General features: G+C 33.9%; 1 protein-coding gene across 2 annotated transcripts in view; it reads right to left on the reverse strand.

The window, feature by feature from the left end:
- Positions 1-26037, reverse strand: part of LOC107724992 (golgin subfamily A member 4-like) — a 57375-nt gene that overhangs the window by 16115 nt on the left and 15223 nt on the right. The window contains exons 3-16 of one of the 2 annotated variants that reach the window (XM_016534109.1): positions 25059-25160; positions 20348-20413; positions 18832-19155; positions 14875-14922; positions 14661-14717; positions 13118-13216; positions 12893-13034; positions 12612-12805; positions 8512-8595; positions 5935-6082; positions 5675-5853; positions 4519-4617; positions 4249-4404; positions 67-4073 (exon numbers count right to left, since the gene is read on the reverse strand). In XM_016534109.1, the coding sequence (XP_016389595.1) occupies positions 67-4073; positions 4249-4404; positions 4519-4617; positions 5675-5853; positions 5935-6082; positions 8512-8595; positions 12612-12805; positions 12893-13034; positions 13118-13216; positions 14661-14717; positions 14875-14922; positions 18832-19155; positions 20348-20413; positions 25059-25160 (5705 nt within the window). Of the gene's footprint in view, positions 1-66; positions 4074-4248; positions 4405-4518; positions 4618-5674; positions 5854-5934; positions 6083-8511; positions 8596-12611; positions 12809-12892; positions 13035-13117; positions 13217-14660; positions 14718-14874; positions 14923-18831; positions 19156-20347; positions 20414-25058; positions 25161-26037 lie in introns of both variants that reach the window. The other variant, XM_016534118.1, reaches the window with a different exon arrangement.

Genomic DNA, 26037 nt, shown 5'->3' on the forward strand with positions numbered 1-26037 from the left:
TTATTGTAGCATAATATATGCATCCTTATCCACAAACTGTCTCTAAAATTGTCACATAAATCTTACTTCAGCTTCTTCTCGGTTTCCTCAGCCATTTCCTTTTTCATGAATTCCAGCTCCTTCTCATGCTCTTTCCTTAGAGACCGAAGGTCTTTCTGTAGTCTGGTGTAATCTTTGTAGAGCTTCTGCTTCTCATTCTCAGCCTCTACCAGCTTTCTCTGAAGATCATTCTCTGAGGTGTTTGTATTGTTGATTAGGCACTCATTAACAGTCTCCCCATTTCCTCGAGGTGAACTCTGTTGTGCTTTTAGCTCATTTTCTTTCTCTTGTAACCTCTGCTGCAAATCTTGGAGTTTCTCCTCATATTCCTTCACCAACAAGTCCTTTTGACTTGTCCAATCATCTTGGTTCCTGATAGTGTCCATGTTTTCCTTGGCCACTAACATTGCAGGCTCCATTCCTAATCTACTGCTGGACATTTGCACAGAAACATGTTCCTTCTCAACTTCATCAATCTGTTTCTCCTTAATCTGTTCTTGAAGATCCAAGCATGTCTGCTCTAACTCCTGCACTCGAGTTGTCTGTTCAAGCAGGTCTGCTTTAAGGCGACTTACCTCAGTTTGGTAGTTTGCAATCTGCTCATTAGATTCTGAGAGTTTGGTCTCAAGCTCTCCAAGTCTTGAAGAAGTTTCTATAGCAGCAGTAGCAGATTGCTCCCCTTTTGCAGAAATGTCTTTATGAAGAGCAGCAAGCGTCTCTTCATACATATCTTTTAAGTTTTGCAGAGAGGCCTGTCTTTCCTCGTTTTCTTTCTGCTGCAATTCTTGTAGATGTTTTGCATGCTCTTCCTTTAATTTTGCAGTGGCCTCCTCCATTGTCCTCTCAATTTCCTCTAGAGACTTTATACGTTCTTCTTTTTCATTCTGGGTTTGCTTGATGCCTTCCAACTGCGTCTGCAAGTCTTTGATAGCCTGCTCCTTTTCCTCAATTTGTGACGTCAACTGTTTACGAATCATGCCAATCTTTTGCTCTGCCTTCTTCTTCAACTCAGCTACTTTACCAGCCGTTTTGGTGGACGCCTTTTCTTGGGCTGCCTTCACAGCCTCTTCATTCACGCTCAGGATCTCAGCCTTCTCCCTCTCAAAGTCATTCCGCTGGGATTCCAGTTCCTGCTTAGCTGTTTCAACGTCTTTCCTCAAAGACTGAAAACTTTCCTCAGTTTTCTGGATTAGGGCCCCGTTTTGAGAGCTTTGGTCCTGAGCTTCCTGCACCTGCTTCATCAACTCCATCTTTTCGTTCTCCCTAATGGTAAGGTGCTGCTGCAAATCAGCTGCGAGTTGTTCTCGCTCTTTTGTCCGCAACTCTAGCTGCTCCTCCAGATCACAAACTTTTTTTGAGCAGCTTTCCAGCTCTGAGGTCAAGGCATGAACCCTCTGTTCTTTCTCACTAAGAGCCTGGTCCATCTCGGACTTGGTAATGGAGTGATTGTCAATGCTGGCAGTGAGCATCTGAAGTTGTTCGTCCTTCTCCGCAATCTGCCTCTCCATGTCTGCAACTTTATCTTGAAGAGACTTAACAGTGCTGTGACTCTGACTGAACTTCTTTTTCAGATCAGAGAACTTATTCCTGAGTGAGTATACCTGCTCTTGAAGCGAGGTCTTCTCTTTTTCTAGCCTTTCCACCATCTCCCCCATTTGGCATGTTACTCTTTCCTTGTCCTCATTGTGCTGCTGATTCAGCAGAGATATGGCTTGTTCTTTCTCAGTTATGCTACTTGCTAACTGGGTCTTCAAGTCATTTATGACAGATTCTAGATTGCCGAGTTGCAAAACATTTGCTTTGAGATTTTCTGATATGTGTTCTTTTTCCTCACAGAGCTGCTTGATTTGAAGGTCTTTCTCAGAAAGTGCCTGGGAGCGATCATCTGCATTGGTTTGCAGAGACTCCCTTTCGGTCTGTAAGGCTTTAAGAGTCTCTGAACTTGAACTTAACTGAAGAGTCACTTCATCAAGAGAGCTCTTTAGATTATGGTTCTCATCAAAAGTCTGCTGAAGTTCTTTCTCTACAGTGCTAATTCTGTTGTCCTTCATCATGATAATATTTCTTAGATATGTGACCTTTTTCTGATGATCTATCACCCGGCGTTGTAACCCCCCAACACGTTCCTCAACTTTCTTACACAGGTCAACAGAGAAGCCATCTAACTTAGCCTGGGCTTCCTGACAACACTGCTCAAATTCTTTTGGGATGGCACACAATTGTGCCTGGAACTCTTTTTCTTTATTTTGGAGTTCAGCCATTTTTTCTTCAAGTGTCCTCTGGAGATCTTCACCCTCTTTACACTTGGACGTTTCAAGCATATTCAACTTTTGCTGGGTGTGTACCAACTCTTCAGATATGCTCTGCAGTTTCTCCTTACTAGTTTCCTCAGCCTTTCTCAGTTCGTCCTGCAAAAGGTTTCTTTCATTCAAGGCCTGGTTCAGATTCTTCTCCATGGTTTCGGCTTGTCTTTTAAGTAAACCCTCCACTTCAGATAAACTTTGCAGCTTGCTTGCAGCCTCTCTGAGCTCTGTCTGTAGTTTCTGCACAGTGGTTTCCCTCATGGCAAGCTCCTCCCTGAGGTTCTGGATGTCTTTCATAACCTGTTCCTTTTCTTCCCTGCTGGCCGAAAGCAGCTGGGAGATCTCCTCCAACTCTTGGGCTTTTTCGTGCAAAGACTGAGCATGTTTTTCTTGCAACTCCTCCTCATTTTGGTTGAGTTTCTCCTGCCAGCGATGAATAAGATCTTCCCGCTCCTGTTTATGAGTCAGCTGAAGCTTGTCTAAGTGCTCTTTGTGATTGGCCTCCAAATCAGACATGGCGGTGCTGAGGCCCTCAGAGCTTGCTTGCGCCATCTCAAGGATCATCTCTTTCAGTTGCTGGTCTTTCAGTTCTATCTCATGAGCTTTCTTGGTTAACTCCGCTTTGGCATTCTCCTCTTGATCCTGAAGCTGTTTCTTCAACTTGTCCTCTGCTTCTTTGTGTTTCTGTCTTAATTTCTCCATCTTATTTTCCTGGGATTTCAGTTTGCAATCCATGTCTTTCCTAATGTTCTCAAGTTTCTTCTCGTGAGAACTCTTCTGGTCATCCAGCTGCTTTCTCAATCGGTTTTGCTCCTCTTGCATTGTATTGCAGGTGGCAGCATGCAAATTTTCTTTTTCCAATAGTTCTCTCTTGACTTGCTCCATCTTCTGCACAAGTTCCTGAAGTTCACTTGTCTTTTGTTCAAGACACACTTCTTTCTCCCGACTATCATTACGCATTGCCTCAAGGGTTTGCTCAAGATCTTTCACTTGATTCTTGGTTTGCTGGAGTTCTTCTGTAAGTGTGCTAATCTGAGATCTTGATTCCTCAAGGGCCTCTTTATTTGACTGTTCCCTGAGCCGAAGCTCCTCCAACTGCACACTTCCTTCTTGCAAAGTCATTTCTCTAAACGCATGTTCCTCTAGTGCTTTTTCCTTCTCCTCCAACACAATCTTCAGCTGATTTATCTCTTCTTTTAGCATTTTATCCACCCCTGCAAATGACTGTTCTTTCTGTTTCGCAGCTTCAATCTCAGCCTGATATTTTACTTGTTCTTCCTTGAGCCTGTCCTCAAACTCTTGTCTTGCGGTTTCACTGGTGGTCTCCACAGCGGACAGTCTTTCTTCTAAATGTTGTTTACTATTCAGTACCTCACTAAGCTCAGAAGACAGGGTCTCAATCTCGGTTTGTTTGTCACTCAGTTTATCAAGCATCTTTTTGTTCATGTCTTCCACATGAGAATGGAACTGTTCCTCCTTGTCTTTCAGTATAGATTCAATTTCTCCTTCATGTTTCTGCACAAGCTCCTCCAAAGCAGCATCAGGCTGCTGGGTAAGGGCTGTTATCTGCTCTGTCTTTGTCTTTTCTAGCTCTTGCTTATGAGCTTCTTCTAGAGCAGCTATTTCAGCCTCATGTTTCTTTCTGTGCTCTTCCAGTTGCGCAGAGAGTTCATCCGACTTGGCAGAATCCTTCTCCGAGCTACCTAGACAACTCTCGAGTTCTTGAATTCTCTGTAAAAAGGAAAAAAATGACAATTTTAAGAAATGTACAGTGCTAAGATATGGCATTGCTTTCATTCACATTCTCATTCATGCTGGCTTCAAATCTATGGGTTAATTTGGCTATTCAACTACATTAAGGATATCCTGCTGATCTATCCTCAGATAAGGTGGCAGATAAACTCACCGTTCTGGTCGACTCCAATTCTAGCTGTAGTTCCTTGGCTTTGTTCTCTCCCTCAGTCTGAATTGCAGCTTTCTGCAGCTCGGCCTCCTCCAGAGCGAGAGACGCCTGCTGTTCTCTTTCCTGTGCCGACCGCAACAATTCCTCACGACACTGCTCCTGAGATAAATAAAGAGGAATGGTGCAAATAGCTTAGGAAACACCTACATCCAAATAGCTAATATTTGCATTAACTAATCATAAGTTACAACAGAAATTAAAACTAAGGCATACCACAGCTTGTTTGATCTGGGCACTCAGTTCCTGTTCTTTGTTAGCCAAAGCCTCTGAATGTAACCGCTCCATTTCTGCTATCCTGTCCTCTGAGGATTTCTGAAAAGAAAGAAATCGTGGCAAAATATTAACATTTGTCAGGTTTGATGGACATTTTAAAATACTGACACTCTAATGTTCACAACGCAAAACTCTCTTTCCAGTCCATCTAGACCATTTTGTGAAATGTTGTCATATAAGTTATGGGGGGAAAAAAACAAAACAAAACAATGATAAATAACAGAACTTTATATTTTACCAAAAAAAAGTGTTAATCTCACATTGCATTCATTTGCATTCAAAGTATATTTAACATTTTCTCATGGACAAGCTCAAACGTTTCACCATAAGAATTGGAAATATCTCAGTTAACTATTCCCCAAAGCATCATGCTTTGGCGAAATAATCAGCTGACTCAAAATGTCACTCTTCTATGAATTATTGGCAAAGGAAACAGAGACATACTTCATGCGTCTTTGTTATGGCAATGATTATGAGACCTGATGAATGAAACAGAACTGAATTTCTTTGTCAAAAATAAAGCTCTATCTCAGATACATGCAGGCAGAATGGTGGGCTGTAAATGTGGCATCAATTTGGTCAATTTTGATTTACTACTGCCCTTTAGTTAATGAATCATACTCCAACACACAAAGGAAGAGACTAAAGGTGTGCAGATCCATAAAAACACACAGGTTTCATGGGAACTGTGCAGTCATGAACGTTTAACCGCTCATCCAGACAAATCTCAGGATGAATGTGACACTGAGAGTGGACTGATGGCTTTTCCAGGCAAAATAACTTTAAACCGGTCAAGTGCAAATGGGGAAAGAGAAAAGGCAAAAGCAGCATATCAAAACGCAAAACAAAATGATTGAATATTCTTGATCCTAGTGTCTAAATTAAAGCATCTCTGCAAAACCATCCAGTGTTTAACAGGATGTAGCTCTCAAACAATACTGATGTTGAGAAGTTACATCTGTGAAAACAAAAAGCATGACACAGCAACAGATGTTTTATTAATATTGAAAAGATCTTTTTTATAGTTTTCTGTGGCACAAATAGTCCAAATTTAGCTTTTCCCCCCTCTCTCTGACCCTGTGTTTTTCATGCACACCTTCATAATGGTGACCACTTCCTGTTTGACCCTGGTCAGCTCCTGTTGCAAGCTTCTCCTCTCTTCCTCACTGGCCTTCTCCACCTGCTTCACCTGCTCCTCCACGCTCACCTGCAGCTGACGGCGCGCCTCCTCTGCCCGCTGAGCCACACTTAGAGCTCGCTCCAGCTCTTCAAATGCTGGGAAAGAGTCACATAAAGTACATTTAGGTCAAGCAGACACAAGAGCGGAAAACAGAGAGAGGGGATAGTCTCACTCACCTGCTTTCTCTGATTTCTCTTTCTGCTCCTGCAGCTCGTCTTTCTGAGCGAGGGTCTGCAGGAGTCTGGAGCGCAGCTGAGCGATCTCCTCTTCCTTCATCTCCAAAGTCTCATGCATCTGACGCTTGGTTTCAGCAATGACCATTCCCTTCAAAATAATGCCATAGGTGAGCATTAACGGGGTAGTTCACCAAAAAATTAAATGCACTCATCCCAGATTTTCAGTCAGTATGATCATATTTTGGTCTGATCCCTCACGCAAAGCTCATATGACTTCATTGGGGATGTTGATTTTCAAAAGCCCCTGAAAAACGAAACCTCAAATGCACAGTATTGCAGTTACCTTTTCATTTTCTGAAATCCACTACTGATTATGTCCAAATAGTCTCTAGCACAAATATGGTACCTGTCCCTTACAGCAGGTTCTGTGCTCAGTTTGAGGACGCACCTCTAATTGTTTCTGACTTATGTTTGCGCTCTTTCGCATTCCATACAATGACCCAAGTGGCAATGATCTCTATCCTGCAGGGTGAAGGTCAAAGGCTAAACACAACATGACTGATTTGATCACAACTCAGTAGCAGACAGACAGCTCTCCATATTTCACATGAATCTAGCTTAGATGACATTTCAAAGACTATTTTTTGATCATAGCGTGCAAAATCAACATTCAACCAAGTTGAATAAAAATAAAAATATAAAAATATATTGTTTCCATTTATTGTATGTTATAGTATATATAGTTATTGGAATATGTTACATATTATTATTATTATTGAAAAATGACATTTATACATTATATATGTAAAAATATAAATTTAATTTTTCAACAATAATTAATATATTTCAATAATTATATTTGGTATAAAAAATAATTCATATACTGTATTTAAATATATACAATATTTCATAATTGTTTCAATAATAGTAAAAAATAATATTATTATATAATAACAAACAATTATATATATATGTATATATATATATATGATGGATAGATAGATAGATAGATAGGAATGTTTATTCATAGATTTTATACACACACACACACACAAATGCAACTTTGCAACTTACAAATTCTGCAACAAATAAAAATTATATACAAAATAATATTAAAAATAATGAAAATATATAAAAACATAATATATTATATATATTATTTGTAATTATATAATATAATTATACATTATGTATGTTATTATATACATTTATTTCATGTACTTACATTTTATTATTTTCAATTACATGCTTTATTATTATTATTATAAAAAATAATGAAATATATGTATTTCTATCAATATATAAATTAATAATGTTTCAAATGTATATATACACTGAACAAAATTATAAACGCAACACTTTTGTTTTTGCCCCCATTTTTCATGAGCTGAACTCAAAGATCTAAGACTTTTTCTATGTACACAAAAGGCCTTGTTCACAAATCTGTCTAAATCTGTGTTAGTGAGCACTTCTCCTTTGCCAAGATAATCCATCCACCTCACAGGTGAGGCATATCAAGATGCTGATTAGACAACATGATTATTGCACAGGTGTGCCTTAGGCTGCCCACAATAAAAGGCCACTCTAAAATGTGCAGTTTTATCACACAGCACAAAAAAAACCAAGTTTTGAGGGAGCGTGCAATTGGCATGCCGACTGCAGGAATGTCCACCAGAGCTGTTGCCCGTGAAATGAATGTTCATTTCTCTACCATAAGCCGTCTCCAAAGGCGTTTCAGAGAATTTGGCAGTACATCCAACCAGCCTCACAACCGCAGACCACGTGTAACCACACCAGCCCAGGACCTCCACATCCAGCATCTTCACCTCCAAGATCGTCTGAGACCAGCCACCCGGACAGCTGCTGCAACAATCGGTTTGCATAACCAAAGAATTTCTGCACAAACTGTCAGAAACCGTCTCAGGGAAGCTATGTTATGGACAACGAACACAGGTGCATTTTATTGATGCCATTTTGAATGCACCGAGATACCGTGACGAGATCCTGAGGCCCATTGTTGTGCCATTCATCCAAGACCATCACCTCATGTTGCAGCATGATAATGCACGGCCCCATGTTGCAAGGATCTGTACACAATTCCTGGTGAACAATATTTGAGAGAAATAGGCCTTTTGTGTACATAGAAAAAACTCTTAGATCTTTGAGTTCAGCTCATGAAAAATGGGGGCAAAAACAAAAGTGTTGCATTTATAATTTTGTTCAATATACACATATACATTTTAAATAATAAAATACACAATTTTATGGCCTATAAAAATATTTTAACTGGTCAGTTCACCCTCCATTGGCAGAGAAAAGCTCAATTTGGACCCTGCTTGACCACCGTCCTAAAATAATAAGCAAGACATTATCTCCAGTCTTACTTTTATACGCAAACGTGTCAAAGTGAGCGACCCACAGGAAATATGTTTTCCGATCATTTTAAAAAGCCTTTCCGGGATAATTCATCTTTGTCTTTCGCTTAGAGGGCCAGTGGAATTTGTATTTGTACTTCTACTCATGCTGGCTCACAAACCGTCCCGTGGCAGACGCACAACATAGCTGAACCCTTCTCACCTTGTCCTGCTCCAGCTGCTCAATGAGGTTCTTGGCGTCTCCCAGCTGCGTGATCAGCTTCGTCTTCTCTGTAGTGTGGAGTTCCTGGTAAACACACGGATGACAGACGATGAGTGTGCGATGATGGATCTCAATACATTACTCTCAGAATAATAATCAACACTTATTGAGCATCTATCATAAAGACCCCAGAGCCAACTGGTCTAGACAACCTGGATTAGAAAGTGAGTTGCTTGGAAATGCAGAGGCCAGCTGGAAATGTACTGACCTGAAACTTTAACTTGCAAAATGTGGAAAAATGTTTGACTGTATATCAAAAACACTTTGCACATCCAATAAGTCTGGCTACACAAAATTTGAACGGCTAAGCATATAAACCATTTTAAGTGGGGTCTTTTCTGTTGCGATACACCTAAGAACATGCCGAAAACACTGTAATGCAAGGCTTTGCAACTGTTAAATGCCTTCATACTGATCTTCCAGATTACTATAGCATATCTTTCATGACCAAGCGATTACATTAAAACAGCAACCAAGGAGCTGTGAATAATTATCGTGTCTCCCGCCACAGATAAACACACATGCACACAAAGCAGGCCACATCCACATCACAGCAGACCGACAATCAAACCTCAATTACAGCCCAGGACAGCAGCCAGCGGTTGTGGCGCGTCGCCTCTAGCGCAGAACGCCACTCTGTTAAGCAACGCCGGTTACTTCCTGTTTCCTGAACTGGAGAGTTTGGCACTCACAACTCAAAAAAAAATTGCTCTGGATAAAAGTGTCTGCTAAATGAATGACTTTGCTAAATTAAATCTTTTTTGATCACAGAGTGCAAAATTGACACTCGACCAAAACCAAACGCAAATAAAAATAAGCCAATATATAAAAAAATAAAAACAATTATTTGTTTATTATATTACATATTATTATTGAAACTTGAAAATTTAATTTATATCTCGATATAATGCATAACATACATATATTATTCAAATAAACTTAAATGGTATTAGAATAAACAAAAATAAAAAAAAATTTATTTATTTTTATTTATATATTTAATTATATATTATACAACTCACAAAAAAAAATAGCTTTGGATAAAAGTGTCTGCTAAATGAATGACTTTGCTAAATTAAATATTTTTTGATCACAGAGTGCAAAATTGACACTCGACCAAAACCAAACGCAAATAAAAATAAGCCAATATATAAAAAAATAAAAACAATTATTTGTTTATTATATTACATATTATTATTGAAACTTGAAAATTTAATTTATATCTCGATATAATGCATAACATACATATATTAATCAAATAAACTTAAATGGTATTAGAATAAACAAAAATAAAAAAAATTTTTATTTATATATTTAATTATATATTATATATTTATATTTTATTAATTCTTTAAAATATTTTTTTTACATTTATTAAAATTAAGTAATTTTATTTTTTGTAATAATTTGTGGTGTTTGCACAGGCAAGAATTATTATTACAATCGTTCAACCTGAATAAACTTCTACAGCTTAAAATTAAACTCTGGTGCACGACTATGTGCTTCGGACATGAATGGCTCTTTCCAGTGCACTTTGTCTTCAGAAAAAGTAAAAATCTAGTTTTATTCTTCTAGTTTAATTTAATGCAGTGCTTCAGTGTTTCACATAAATCTGAAATGATTTAGTGGTCGAGCAAAGTAAAAGCAGAGTAAATCCCTGAGTTGAGCTTCAGCTGGTGTGTTTTAGTGTCAGCGAGTGTGACGGTGGGATCGGAGGGGCTGTAATGTGTGTCCGTACACTGTTTGAGGCAGGGAGAGGTTAATGTTAACCTCTGCTCTCACTGTCCCGCTGAGCGCTGTTCCCACACACAGCACAAACACATCACATCCACAGGAAACACACTCTCAGCCCTCTACCTCACAAACACACACACACACACCCAAATACATCAGCACACACACCCAGCCGCAAACACGCTCCATTACCATTAATTCATGAAATAAAATAACACATTACTTAATTAAAAAAATAAAGTTAATAAAAGAAGCCACGCATTAATAAACCATAAAATTTCACAAAAAACATGCATGAATAACATCGTAAAATAAACCATGCAAGTATAAAAGAAAAAATACAACAGAAAATAAATCATTATGAATATGAATAAATTAAAGTAAATAAATTTTTTTTTTTAAAAATCAAATAAACTAACACAATTTCTGAATGAATAATATATAAAATTAAATAATTAATAAATAAATAAAAATAAATAATAAAAATAATATAAACCATGTATGAATAAAATAAAATGTGGCAACAAAAAAATAAAAATAAATAAATAAACCATACATGAATAAAATCATGAAAAATTAAATTAAAAACATGAAAAAATAATTAAAAAAAAAAAAAAAAAAAACATCCTAATCAAAATGACAACCATATATCACCAATTAAACATTATTTCCCCATCCTCACAAAGTGTCAGTAAAGCTCCGTTTGCACACCATTTGAACTCAAACTCAAGCAAGTTATTTGTCAATTGAAAGAATCTATGTTCCACTCTTATTCTGGATTCCACCAAAGCAGTAAAAAGCTGAAGAATATTTATATTTCGTCCTTCAGCAGCCAGTCTACATGACTTCCAAATGGCTAGTTTGGCTTGTCCGATTATGAAGTTTGCAACAGTACACTGCTGTCTGTGCACTCTTGAATACTTACATCCATAGATAAAAAGTGTCTTGTTAAAAACAAAACCCAAGTTCCCAAGTAAACCTTCTATCAATGCAAATAATGGAGCCAATCTAAAACACTCAGTGAAAACATGAAAAACAGATTCTGGTAATGAACAGAAAATACAAGATGGCGAAACATTCAAGTTAAATTTAGAAATGTGAGAATTAGTTGGCAATGCACAATGTAGTAGCCTCCACTGCAAATCACCAGATCGTTTAGGTAGAGGACCCTTATAGAAAAGCCTCCAAAGAAGGAGAAAGTTCAGCAGGAACGGTTAAAAAACCTCTCCATTTTGTATCACCTCTGTCTTTAATATGCTCAAAATAATCAATTTTAACACATATCTGATAAAGGTCTCTCTTTCCGGCAACCTGAAAATCAAGCTCTTGTAATCTGTTAAGTTTCAACAGTTTTCCTTCCCGACCCTCTTCAACCCAACCCTTGGGAGACACAAATAACTTAGGAAAAAACACTCTAGAAGGGCCTCCGGACAGAAAACAATTAACAAACAGGAGAAGTGTGGAATAAAAATAAATAATAAAAATAATATAAACCATGTATGAATAAAATAAAATGTGGCAACAAAAAAATAAAAATAAATAAATAAACCATACATGAATAAAATCATGAAAAATTAAATTAAAAACATGAAAAAATAATTAAAAAAAAAAAAAAAAATTAATCAAAATATTAAAAAAATCACAATTTCTGAATGAATAATATATAAAATTAAATAATTAATAAATAAATAAAAATAAATAATAAAAATAATATAAACCATGTATGAATAAAATAAAATGTGGCAACAAAAAAATAAAAATAAATAAATAAACCATACATGAATAAAATCATGAAAAATTAAATTAAAAACATGAAAAAATAATTTAAAAAATAAATAAATATTAATCAAAATATTAAAAAAATAAATCATGTATAAATAAAATATCAAATGAAAATAAAAATAAAACAATAAAATAATAAACTCTACATCAATAAACTAAACTAAAATTTATTTATAAAATTAAAATAATAAACCATGTATGAATAAAATAAAATGTAACAAAAATCTAATAAAACTAAATAAATAATATAATATAAAACTAAACCATGTACGAATAAAACATTTTAAAACATTTAAAGAATTAATTAATAATGTATGAATAAAATAAAAAATAAAAATACAAAAAATATTAAATCAACTAAACAAACCCTGCATGAATAAAATAAAATATAAAATGACCAAAAATAAATAAATAAAATAATATAAAATAAAATAAAAATGAATAAAAATAAAATGTTATTTTGCTCAATATAACTGCAAAAACTAGGTGTTCTTCATGTTTTGTCTTATTTAATGTTTCTGTACCTTGATTTTCTCAAGCTCTTGCAGTCTCTCCTGCAGCTGCTGCTGTAAAACCTCGTTCTCGCTGCTCAGCTGAGCGCTGCGCTCTTTACTGGATCGAATCATCTCTTTACATCTCTGCAGGAGACTCTCTTGCCTTTTGATTCGCTTCTGAAGCGCCTCAAGGTCCACCGTGCTGCCCGGCTCTCCGCTGCCCTCTGCTGGCCACACACACAAAACACAAACAGGTTAAAGACGACTTTAGTGTAGAAAAATGTTCCGTGAGCTTGGAAACCTGCACACACCTGTGTTAAGCGTCGAGCCGTCATCTTTCGAGGGGCTCTGAGTGTCAGTGTTTGCATCGACCGTATCTGTGGACTGAGAGGTCTCAACCTCAGAGGAAAGCACACCTCCAGACGCCTGCAGACGCTTCTTCAAGAGAGACACCTGAAGACAAACAGCTTCAGTATCACCTCGGATAACTAGGAAATGCACAATGCAAGATAAACACACACAGAACACTTGTGTACTTGCGTCTGAAGCACAGTGATCATCTGGTCCTTCTCCTCGAGAGCAGCATCAAACTCCTCCTGCAGGTGTTTCTTGGTCTGCTGGTCCATCTGAAGCTCCTGAGGAGGAGATATGAGGCTCAATAGCTCAATATTGAGAAAAAATACAACTATATACTAATAATAAAATCTAAAAATGATATATGTATGTAACATGTTACAGAAATTATTCGAAAGTATTTTAAGAAATGCATATATTTAAATGATATATTAATGTCATGTATAAATCATAGACTGTAAAAAACGGTATAAATCTAAAATATTACATAAAAGTAACAATTAGAAAGTTTATTTAACAATAAAATAAACTCTGCATCAATAAAATAAACTTTTTTTGTAAAAAAAAAAAAAAAATGCATTTACAAAATAAATAAATAAAATAAAATAAACCATGTATGAATAAAATAAAATGTACCAAATAAAAAAATAAAATAAAATGAAATAAATAATATAATATAAAAATAAATCATGTATGAATTAAAAAAAAAAATATATATATATAATGTATCAATAAAATAAAAAAAATAATAATACAAAAATTATTAAATCAACTACAACAAACCCTGCACGGATAAAATAAAATATAAAATGACAAAAAAATTAATAAATAAAAATAAAATAATATAAAATAAAATAAAATAAAAACAATTATTTTGCTCAATAGCACAATGGTGAAGCTCAATAATCACCTCATGCTGGGTGATTATTGACTATAAATATATAAATTATATATTAATATCATGTATAAATCTAAAATATTATATAAAAATAACAATTAGAAAATTAGAAAAAATGCATATCTACATATATACAGCATTATATATATATATATATATCAATTTGAATGATCAATTAAAAATAAAAAGCACATTAAATCCATATATTTGTTTTTTCATTATTTAATTTATTCATGCATGTATTTTTTTCATGCCAAGTTTATTATAGTTAATTACAACTACAACCTTTATTTATGCTAGTTTATTTATTTACATTTATTATTTTACATTAGTTTTATTGATGCACTAAAATAAATAAAATAAAAATTATATAGACATATTTAATAAAGTACTAAAAATGACAAAAATGCAACAAAATTACTAAAACTTTAACTGAAATTAAAATGAAATTATAAAAACAAAAACTGATTCAATAGTATATAACGCTATCCCAATCATACTAAAATAACACGGCTTCATACATGGTTTATTTTTATTTTATTCATGGTTTATTTTATTTTCTATTGTCACATTTAATTTAATTTAATTTAATTTAATTTAATTTAATTTAATGTGCCCAATCAATCAAAAGCAGACAGACAAAATCCTAAACTGTCTCTGAAAGACGTCACATTGCAGACTGCATTGTGAATGCCGTTTCATGCCGCCTTTAAGTACACAGTGTGAAGCGAGCAGTAATAGAGATATCAGAGGTAGAAAAACATTGACGGCAGAGCCTGTGATGAAGAATTAATGTGTGTGTGCCAGACGAACAGCGAGAGACGAACCTCCCTGAGCTCCCCTATTCTTCTCAGGGCTTTATCTTGACTCTGGCTGAGGATGGCCTGAGAGACACAGACAGAGAGGAATGACAGACTGATATCAGCGCCAAACCTCACAGCAGAGCAAACTCATTAAAGGAAAAACATCAGGAAAACATCCCTCCAGCTGCACGCAAACCACAGCCATTTATTCTGCTGCATCGACTGAATATGAAATTACCTGCGTTTTCTCTTTATCCCGGAGTACGGTTCGGTAAGCTGTAACCAACTGAGAGAGAGAGAGAGGAAAGAGAGAGAAAACATCAGTCCAGTAATAATCATTTCACAAATCAAACTGTTCCATTCCCAAATCAGTGATCACGTCTGATCAGAAGTGTATAATCTACATTATTGACTAGTTGTGATTAGTTCTGCCACTAGTCAATGCATTGTGTATGACTCAACTAGTTGAAGGTCAGGTGTTGATACCAGGAGGACAATCCCTCTTTCCAGTGGATATACATCACAAATGATAAGCTACTACTAAATATATTTGTAGAAACTTAATTTTCTGTAAAGCTGCTTTGCAACGATTTGTATCGTGAAAAGCGCTATACAAATAAACTTGAATTGAATATACTCCATGAAATGTACACATTTTTAAGAAAAAGTAAATAAAAAAAACCACTGGAAAAAAAAAACACTACTGAAAAAAAATGGCAATAGTCTATCTGACAACTAAAGTAAAGGAGGGAATTTTAATTTGGTCATGTGCATAATAATATTAATAATAATAATAATAATTTATTATTATTATTATTATAAATGTAACTTCAGTTATCAATATCATTTGTGATTGGATTTCAGTGTTATTTTAATATTACTAATATAATATTATTTGTTCATATTTTTTATTTTCAGTTTAATTAATTAATTTTAGTTTAAGTTTTAGTAATTTTGTTATATGTTTTGTAATTTTTATTAGTTTTTTTTTTTGTTAAATATTCCTACATTGCTTGAGTTCTTAAAATATTTCTATATAGCTTTAAAACACTTTTATTTCTGTTTTAATTTGACTAATTTTATGATGGATGAATGATTTTAGTACTTCAGCTTTAATTGATTGATTTCAGTTAGTTGCCAATATTCATTAAAATTAGTTTTATATTGTTTTCAATTTTTTTTTAATTTTCAATTTAGTAATTTAAAGATTGATGGATGATTTTAGCACTTTAGCTGAAATATATTTCATATTCACTTAAATTAGTTTTCATTTTTACGTTTTTTAAGTTTAATATTTTTTATTTTTCTGTTTTAATATTTAAGTTTTAGTAATTTTATGTTTTGTCATTTTTATTAGTTTTTTATATTTCTATAAATCTTTAATTTTCATTTTAATTTCAATAATTTTAGGATGGATGGATGGTTTTAGTACTTCAACTTAATTTTTGTTTACGAAAGTTTATGCCTTTCAAAGTTTTTTTTTTTTTTTTTCAAATTTTCCATTTATATTTTATTTTATTTCAGCTTTCTTTCAATTACCAAAAATAATTTTTAATAGCTTTAGTGTTGGTTAACAATAACAACACTGTTTCATATAAGAGCGGGTCACATTTTACATAAATGTGATGTAAGGAATAAAAAAGCTGTTCCATTATATCCTGGGCAAGCATACAATATGTGTTTTTCCAAAATCATTTCATGTTACCAACCTGAAGTACTTCAATGTTGTCTGGGACACACCAACGATTACACACAACAATGGCAATCTGGCATCAAGCACGCCTCACTAATTCCTGAGCCGGTCTGAGTGACTGGATCAGGTGTAAACAGGTCAGATAAACCACACACTGTCAGAGCAGTGCATTATCTCAGATTTCTGTTCAACTGTGTCATGATTCATGTGCACAGTCAGTACTAGAGGCCTGAGCTCTTCTTGAACAAAACAGACTTGTTCAAATAATCTCTTAATGAGGGCTTAACCATATGCAACGCATGTTCATGCGGCAAAGTTTATTGATTTATTACTTTGCCATTATCTCGGGACACATCCTACAGCAGAGGAAACGCAGCGATTACAAATGAGCCAAAGAGCTTTTTGTGAAAAGTTTTACACTATTACATCTCAGAAACCTTTTATATTCAGTGAAACTTTCCAGTTTGTGCTTTAATTTGCAACTAACTCTATGCATCAGGAATGGCAGACCTTTAGATTCAGTGGCTTGAAATCTGAAATCTGAGGCCACTGGTTAAAATACTAATGGACAACAAAGACTGCAGTTTTCATCTCAAGTAAGCATTTAGGGGATTATCCCTAAATGTCTGTTTATATATATATATATGGCAAGTGATTAAGAAACAAATCTTTTGAATTAGATGCTCAACAATACTAGAAGCATCTAAAATAGTGTTGTAACATTTGTACAATTGCAATTGACATTAGAACCTTACTAAACCTGTCCGGAGCAGACGTGTTGTACAGATCACAGACTGACATTATAAAAGTTGACTTCACAGAAACACTGTCAGACATTAATGCACTGCTCGCTCATTCACTGGTGCTGAACGATGCACCTCTGGTTTACACTCAGACATTTTGGCGAAAAAAAAAAAAATCATAACGCATCTCCAAACTCATGAACAGAATGAAATGACTTTGTTGAGATCCAAGTATGTAACATGAACATGACAGCACCCAGGGAGATCATAAATCTCATAAATTACAAAAATTAATCAGAAAGTTGATTTTAAACAAAATAAATTGCATCAATAAATCGAAGTTCTGAAATGAAATGACCGTGAAAACTGTTTGCATCTTGTGATCAGAGGTGTTCAAGGCCACATAGGTAAAAAAAAATAAAAATAAGCATTTGTATTGTAAACAGTATCTGATGTGACCAGTGGAAGCTTATTTTTGCCACAGAATAAAAATGTAAAAAGGTAAATGTGACTTTATATCTCTCAATTCTGGCTTTTTTTCTTGCAATTCTGAGGTTATATGTCACAATTCAGAACTTTTTTTCCTTCAAAATTTGAAGTATACTCAAAATTGCAAGATATAATTGTGAGACATAAACATAGAATTATGATTTGTGAGATATAAAGTTGTAATTACCTTTTTTTATTAAAAATAAAAAAAATAATTGTGACTTTTACCTTGTTTCTGCAATTGTGAGTTAGCAGAATTGGGAAATGTTGATCCCACCATCTGGGCTTTTTTTCTCAGAATTCCAAGATAAAAATTCACAATTGCAAGAAGAAAAGTCTAAATTGTGAGATACTAACTTGCAGTTGAGAGAAAAAAGTCCAAATTGTGAGATATTAAATTGCAATTACTGTTTTATTTTTTAATCCATAAAAAAAAAAGAATTAAAAGCTAATTGCAACTTTTACATTGTTTTTACAATTGTGAGATAATATATCATACTACGTCAAAATAAGTCAGAATTGTGAGACAAAAAGTCACAACTACCTTACAATCTTCCAAAGTGACAACCTACATATAACAAGCACTGTGCGCTTTTGTGTTTGACTTCTCACCACAAGTAATCTGAGACCCTCCCCTACAAAATCACTAGAAAATCATAATTAGATCTGATCTCAAATCATCAAACAGTCTGACTGACCACAAGTAGGCCTGTCGCAATAATCAATACATCGACTTATCGCGCAATATATGTACATGACCTCAATCATTTTTGGTGACGCACATTATATTTACTTAACAATTAATGTCACCATGTTTTGTACATTCCACTTGCGCCTGTGTCTTCTGCAGCTTCTCGTAGATTACGTGGTGTAGTCATGAGGTGCTGCTAGTTCAAATTTAAAAAATGCTTCTACAAAAAAAGTTTCATCTGCAGATATGGTCTTGTTTAGGGATCTGTGCCTTTGTGCATGCAGACATCTGACTGCTGAGTAGTGATTGTGTTTTTCAGCAATAGTGTGCACACTTAATTTACAGAGAAAAGAAGGTCAGGGAAAAATCTGTAGATGGAAAAATAATTAAAAGTTTGTTGTCATTTGGAAGTGTGTAGGCCTTCTTGCATTATTATGCTGTTACATAAAAAAAATGGCAATAATATCGCTTATCGGAATTATTTCTGGGGCAATATATCGCACAACAAAAAGTTGTTATCGTGACAGGCCTAACCACAAGCGATCAGATCACCCAAAATGAAGGTTTAAAAGCGCTCACCTCTGAGTACTTCCCCCTGTAATTGCCGAGGCTTCTCTCGAGCCGGTGCAGGCGGTTTAAGAGCTGCTCTTTGGACAGACTCTCAGCGCTGCCGGGCGAATCCTCCGCCTCGCTCTCGATGTCCGACGGAGGGTCATACGCCGGTGACGACTGGGCTTCATTCTCTCCGACGAGAGTGAGCGATTCTCTGGAGGAGCTTCTGACCAGACTGTCCCGGGAGCCGGAGCGGAAGAGCCCTTCACCGCGGGCCGAACCCCGGAGCAAAGACTCCACAGAAGAAACCTTCTGCTGCAGCGTCTGGGCCAGAGACTGAGACTCCTCTTTCTGGAGGACAACGAATGCTTTGAGTATACAAGCATTTTAAATAATGATAATTAGATGAAAAATAAGTAGATTCTGTTTAAGGTCAAAGATTCAAACTGTGATCAAGTCTATTACTCAAAAATGACAGCTAAAAAATAAAATACATTATTTATAATTCTAAGAATAATACTAATACTAAAAACAATAATTACTATTAGTTATACTACTACTAATAATGATGATTGTTGTTGTTGTTGTTGTAATACTAAAATATACTATATAATACTAATTAATCATATTATTATTAATATTATGTTATTGTTATTTGTATTGTTATTATTATAAATAATAAAGTCATTTAATCATTTTACTACTAATAAAATAAATTATTTGTAATACTAAGATTAATTCTAATAGTAAAAAGTAATTATTATTAGCTAAATAATAGAAAAAATAATTATTATTATTTTATTTACAATATATGATATACTTATTTATTTTATTATTTTTATTTCACATTTTTATTTATATATAACTTACATTATATATGCTAACTGTAAATTGGTATTTATACACACCTAATGTTGCATTGACTGATTTATGCGGATTTCAATTTACAAGAATTATGCTTCAGTACTTTTATACTGTTTACAATGAGAACTTATTTTGAGGGAAAATGTGTTTAATTGTCATTAAAACAATGCAAAGGGAGATGCGATGTCTGTCTGACACACAGTAATGTGCAAAATTCATTTTATTCAGTTGTTTATATTTTTGAAGGAAGTCTCTTCTGCTCAGCAAGGCTAGATTTATTTGATAAAAAATACATTAATATTGTGAAAAATGTGTTTTCTATTTGAATGCATTTTAAAATGCAATTTATTCCTGTGATGCAAAGCTGTATTTTCAGCATCATTACTCCAGTCTTCAGTGTCACATGATCCTTCAGAAATCATTCTAATATGCTGATTTGCTGCTCAAGAAACATTTCTTGAAAACAGTTGTGCTGCTTCACATTTTTGTGAAAACTGATGCTTTTAAGGATTCTTTGCTGCCATGTATGCCAACAAAAATTCTGCATCAGACACTGTGTTCAAATCATCTACAATGCATGTCATTTAGTCACTTCAGATGCAATGTGAACAGGTCTTTGGTCCACTTTTAACATTTCATGAATGTGAAACACAAATAAAGCACATTAACTATTACTTACCTGAGGAGAAGCGATTCCATCCCCGTTCACACTGCCTCTCGGAGAGCTGCCGGCCGCTTTAATGCTCTGCATCAGAACAGAACCGACAAACATGAGTGAAAGTGTGTCTCTGCAATCAACAGGAGGGGTTAGTATTCCTCCGGCCCATCGTGCTGCACCCCGATTACTCTGGGAGCAGTATTAGTGTTTGCTACGAGAAATGCAGGGGCTTCTGGTTACACCAACCCTAGCCTCATGCAACTCGGAGAGGAACACATGGGGTTAAACACAAACGTAGACAGCATAACTACTGCGTTACACAAACGAGGAGTTAAACACAGCAGCACTACACTAGCAGCTTTGTCAACTGCAATCAGTTCGAACCCGCTAGAGGAGCTGGTTACTGAGAGTGTGTATGTTTGGCATTGTGGAGTTCAGCAGGGGTTAGGCGGCCACAGCGTTCTCCCTGAGGTAGATGAAAGAAGTCATGGGTAATATTACTCGGTTTATAATGGCAGACATGAGAAAGAATCATCATTGTCAAATTCTGCTTTCTATCCCTACTAATACGTGAAAAAAAGCAACATGCACACTGTATAATTATTTCTTTTTCAGGTATAGCATTGGCAACAAGGCACATTGGCAAGAATTTACTCTACTTAAATTGTTTTAAATTCATAAAACACAGATTTAAGCACAATGCATAAAATAAAATAACAATAATAATAATAATAATAATAACAATAATACTGTTGTTGTTGTTATATGATCAATATTAATACTGTTGATGTTTTTCTTAATTATAAATAATAATAAAATTATTATTATTAATAATAATATAATTATAATTAGGGTTGCAAAGGGGTGGACAATTTCCGGTCATTTTCCGGAAACTTTCCAAAAATCCCTGGAATATTCCAAAAAATCCTGGAAAGTTTCCGAAATTTTCCACCTTTTTGCAACCCTAATTATAATACATAATAATAATACTATAACAAATATTAAATAATAACATACATTATTATTTATAATGGTATGAATAATACAATACTAAAGGAAAAAATATATAATTATTATAATAATTTATATTACTGCTACTACCACTAATACTATTAACAAAAAATCCTGGAAAGTTTCCGAAATTTTCCACCTTTTTGCAACCCCAATTATAATACATAATAATAATACTATAACAAATATTAAATAATAACATACATTATTATTTATAATGGTATGAATAATACAATACTAAAGGAAAAAATATATAATTATTATAATAATTTATATTACTGCTACTACCACTAATACTATTAATAGTAATAATAATAATAATAATAATAATACATTATTATTATTATTATTATTACTATTATTATTATACTAATAATTATAACATTATATAATACTATTGTTGTTGTTATTATAAATATTAATATTAATAATGATATATATAATACTGCTAGTAATAATAATAAAATATATTATAATACTACGAATAATACTAATAGTACAAATAATTATTATTAGTTATACTACAGCTAATAATGATCATTTTGTTATTCTTCTTATTATAACACTAATAGTAATACTATATAATACTAATCATCATCATCATCATATTATTATTATTATTAGTTGTTATTGATGTAGTAGCAAAAAATGGCAGTTTATACTTGGCTAACATGCCTATATTTGACAGCCATGTAATTCAGTAATATAGTTACAATCACTACTAAATTCTGTCCATTAAAGGCATAAGAACCCATAAATATAACTTAAAAAAAAAAAAAAAAAACATGCTGAAAACAGTTTTTATGCAAGTCAGTTTACAACTAGTCGTATTTACATCAAAATCAACAAGTGAAGCTCCCTTTCTGTTTGCTGTACTACATACAGAAGGCAATCTCTACGCACTTCAGGCCAAAGATAATAAAGACAATTATTATCAGACATTACCTACACTTTGATAACCTAAAGGAAGGACACTTAAACCAACAGTGTCCCTCATAACATCACACACAACCAATTTTAGCAAATAAACATGCTTCCAGTTTACTGAGTGAGGAGCTAAACACATTTGCATATGCCAGATAAGGCCAGGGACACTTTGACTATGTGATGAAAAACAAAAGTTTAAGTCCACTTTACACATCAGAATTATCAGGGTTGTAAATGTCAATGAAAAAAAGACACATATCCACAGGACTGCATAATCATATTGCCCATTTATCACCAAAGAACATCATAATGAGGCCAGTAATACAGCAGATCACATGATGAGTGTGTGTGTGTGTGATGTGATTGGCTGTGCTGTCTGTCAGCTGATGTGTGTGTAATGAGCTCAGGTGTATGTGGAGGATTATCTGTATGTACAGAGATAAATCCTTCAGTCAAGAGCTGAGCCTCTACCGTCTCCACAAACACAGTCAGTCTAGTGGAAAGAGCAGCCTGGTTCCGTGTAAAGTGGCCTTACTGTAAAACTGTGCCTAAAACAAATTACAGATGCACAGGGCTGTAAAAGGGTTGAGTATATTTGCTTCTTATTTAAGCTTCAGATCAGTGTTGACATTGTTAACTAAAATGATTCAATGTTTTCTTTTATTTGAAGTAAAGGTGCAATAAAATGAAGCATGATAAATATTAGATGGAAAACTTAAACCTATTTTTTTTTTTAAAAAATTAAAAACCTAAAGAATATGACAAAAGAACATATTTAATTGTATAAATTTAATTACTAAAACTTGAACTTATAAATTAACTTAAAATTATTTTAAAAATAAATTTTAAATAAATAAAAGCGAATTCAAAATATTAAAATATTATAATAGTATATAAATACAAAAACAACTCTGTCACAATAGCACAGATATTAAAAAATATATATAATAATAATAATAATAATTATATATATATATAAAAACCTTCATTTAAAAACTGCATGTTGTGTTTACTTGTGTTATCTTTGACTAATATTTAAATTTGTTTGATGATCTGAAACATTAAAGTGTGACAAACATGCAAAAAATAAGAAATCAGGAAGGGGGCCAACACTTTTTCACACCACTGTATATATACACATATATATAATATTATAAAAAATGATTACAAAAGCACAACAAAACTACCAAATCAAACTAAAATTAAAAACAAAAAAAAGCTAAAATCTAAATATTCAAAATATTAATAAATACTATAATAGTACATAAATATTACTAAAATAATACTGCTTTGCATAATGTGACATTAACAACACAGACAATCCACTAATGCCTGCATGTGTAAACTCATATAAAGTGCTGGAGCATGCTCTATAGGGGACTGTATAGAGCCAAAAGAGCCTTTCACATGACTCGCATCAGTTCAGATCAGTTCAATACACCTCAACATGAAAAATGATGCAGATAGTCATGCAGAGTCATTTTATGAGGATGCTAGTTAGCAAGAAACTGTTTGCAGTCAAGAGCGAACATATAAGTAAACATAATAGGTAACATATCTGAGCGAAGAACAGAAAAAAAGTCTTGCTAATTTTGTTTATACATCACAGAAAGGAAAAAAAAAACGAGAATAGACTGATATATCAGTTGGTGATGTGTTTACCAAAATCACTGTGAACCTAAGTAGATCATGCGCATCACTGGTGTCAATGGTTTCTACATCTACCAAGACTTGCAATGTTTTTGTTAAACGCAGCCCTGACCGATATTCATTAGCTGATATTTAATACTATTTCAATTCAATTCAAATAGCTTGATTGGAATTACTGTAATACAATATTGCCAAAGTTTAGGATATTTACCAAAAAATAAAATCCCACATATTATTATTACTATGATATAAAATGTATTATTATATTATATATTATTTCCATTTTATTATGACAAAAAATATTTCATTTTATTAAACTAAAGTTTTGACTTGAGCGATAGTCTTGGATTAAATTTTTTTTAATATAAAATGTAAAGATATGATATATACATACTTTTTAATAAAAGATATAAATTGAAATTATATTATTAGATTATAAATGTTATTTATTATATGAAATGTATTATATATTAATATATATTATTATATTATATCATATCATATCATAATGTATTATATTATATTATTGATTAACATAACCATTAGATCTTCCTTGTGTCCGTTTTAAAATTAATCAACATTTTTCAAAAGAAAATAAGCGTAAAATAACTAAAGGGTGACACTTAGCTCCAGAGTTCAATGCACTGGGATATATTGACGCGAGTCATGCGAAAAAAAACCTTCAATAATCCAAATTTAGAAACACCTTTAAACAAAGAATTTGCCAAATTAATTTTACAAGGAAATCAACAGAACTCTCAGGGAAGAGCAAGGGAACATTCCACACTGGATAACCTCGGGGAAGCTATGAGGATACGGGACAGGGAATCCATGAAAATATCTAACACTACGGGAATAACATTCATTCCTGGAGATGCCAAATCAGAGGAACCATTCCGAGGTACAAAAACGGAGAAAAGCAACTGCCATCCCACAAATCAGTCCTAAAGAGGAACGCAAGATATTAGATGCAGGGGTTAGGAGCGAGATGCCTTTGAGTTATGCAGAAACGCTGCAAGCAGGTGTTACTCGGCCTCCTCTAGCTCATAACCTCCAAAGGCATCGCAGACGGGACGGGGACAGAGGGTTGCTTTTATTTCTCGAGGGGTGAGGAAGAGGAGGCGATGTGTGAGGACAGACTCACCGCACTGGGCACCTGGGCCGCTTTGGGTCGATTTGAGTGGTCCAGAGCAAAGATAGTATACTCAGAGAGAAAAGCAGGCTCTGCTATCATCCCAGCCAGCAGCTGAACGACCCCCCCACACGAGTCAACGCATTAATGACGGGACCGAGGAGTGAAGAGCAATGAGAAAACAACACAATGAGTGAGACGACAGAAAAAGAGCCAGAGAGGATGAGAGAATGACATCTGTGGAAACAGAGAGAGAGTTGAAACAGTGGATCCACACTGAGGCTGCAGACCTACGCTATTGGATGTCTCTACTGAACTCGACCTTGCCATCAAACCATCATATGCTGTGTATAGAGACATCAAACAGGTAGATCTAGCAGTCTTTGGCACAGAAGAAATTAGGGCTCAAAAATAAGGACGAGTTGACAAAGCAGTGTTGTCACTTTATCTTGTTTATTGATGATGTACACAGGTTTTTGTTTGTTTTATTCCTTGTATCAAATTTTGCTGAATTAAATGTCTGTAAAGTTTTGACTTTAGTGACAGTTTTGGACTCAAATCTTATAATATAATACAAGGTAAGATAAAGATAAAATATATATAATATAAAAGATAAATATATATAAAATAAAATGTTATATCAAAATTTAAATCTATCTAATATAAATAAATATATAAAAATATGCTTTCATATATATGTAAAGTTTTTTAGTGACAGTTTTGGACTCAAATCTTATAATATAATACAAGGTAAGATAAAGATAAAATATATATAATATAAAAGATAAATATATATAAAATAAAATGTTATATCAAAATTTAAATCTATCTAATATATATAATATAAATGTAAGGGAAGTTACTTTCACAACACGACAAAAGCACAATGCTCCTAACCACAAGAGATAAGTCTTGAGCTCAGGCACGTGCACACAAAGGGGGCTTGAGCACCTGCCCTTTTTCTTCCTCGAGAGAAAGTGCCCTTTTTTTT

This window comes from Sinocyclocheilus rhinocerous, unplaced genomic scaffold, assembly GCF_001515625.1.
Source record: "Sinocyclocheilus rhinocerous isolate Xijiao unplaced genomic scaffold, SAMN03320098_v1.1 scaffold823, whole genome shotgun sequence".
Taxonomy (NCBI): domain Eukaryota; kingdom Metazoa; phylum Chordata; class Actinopteri; order Cypriniformes; family Cyprinidae; genus Sinocyclocheilus; species Sinocyclocheilus rhinocerous.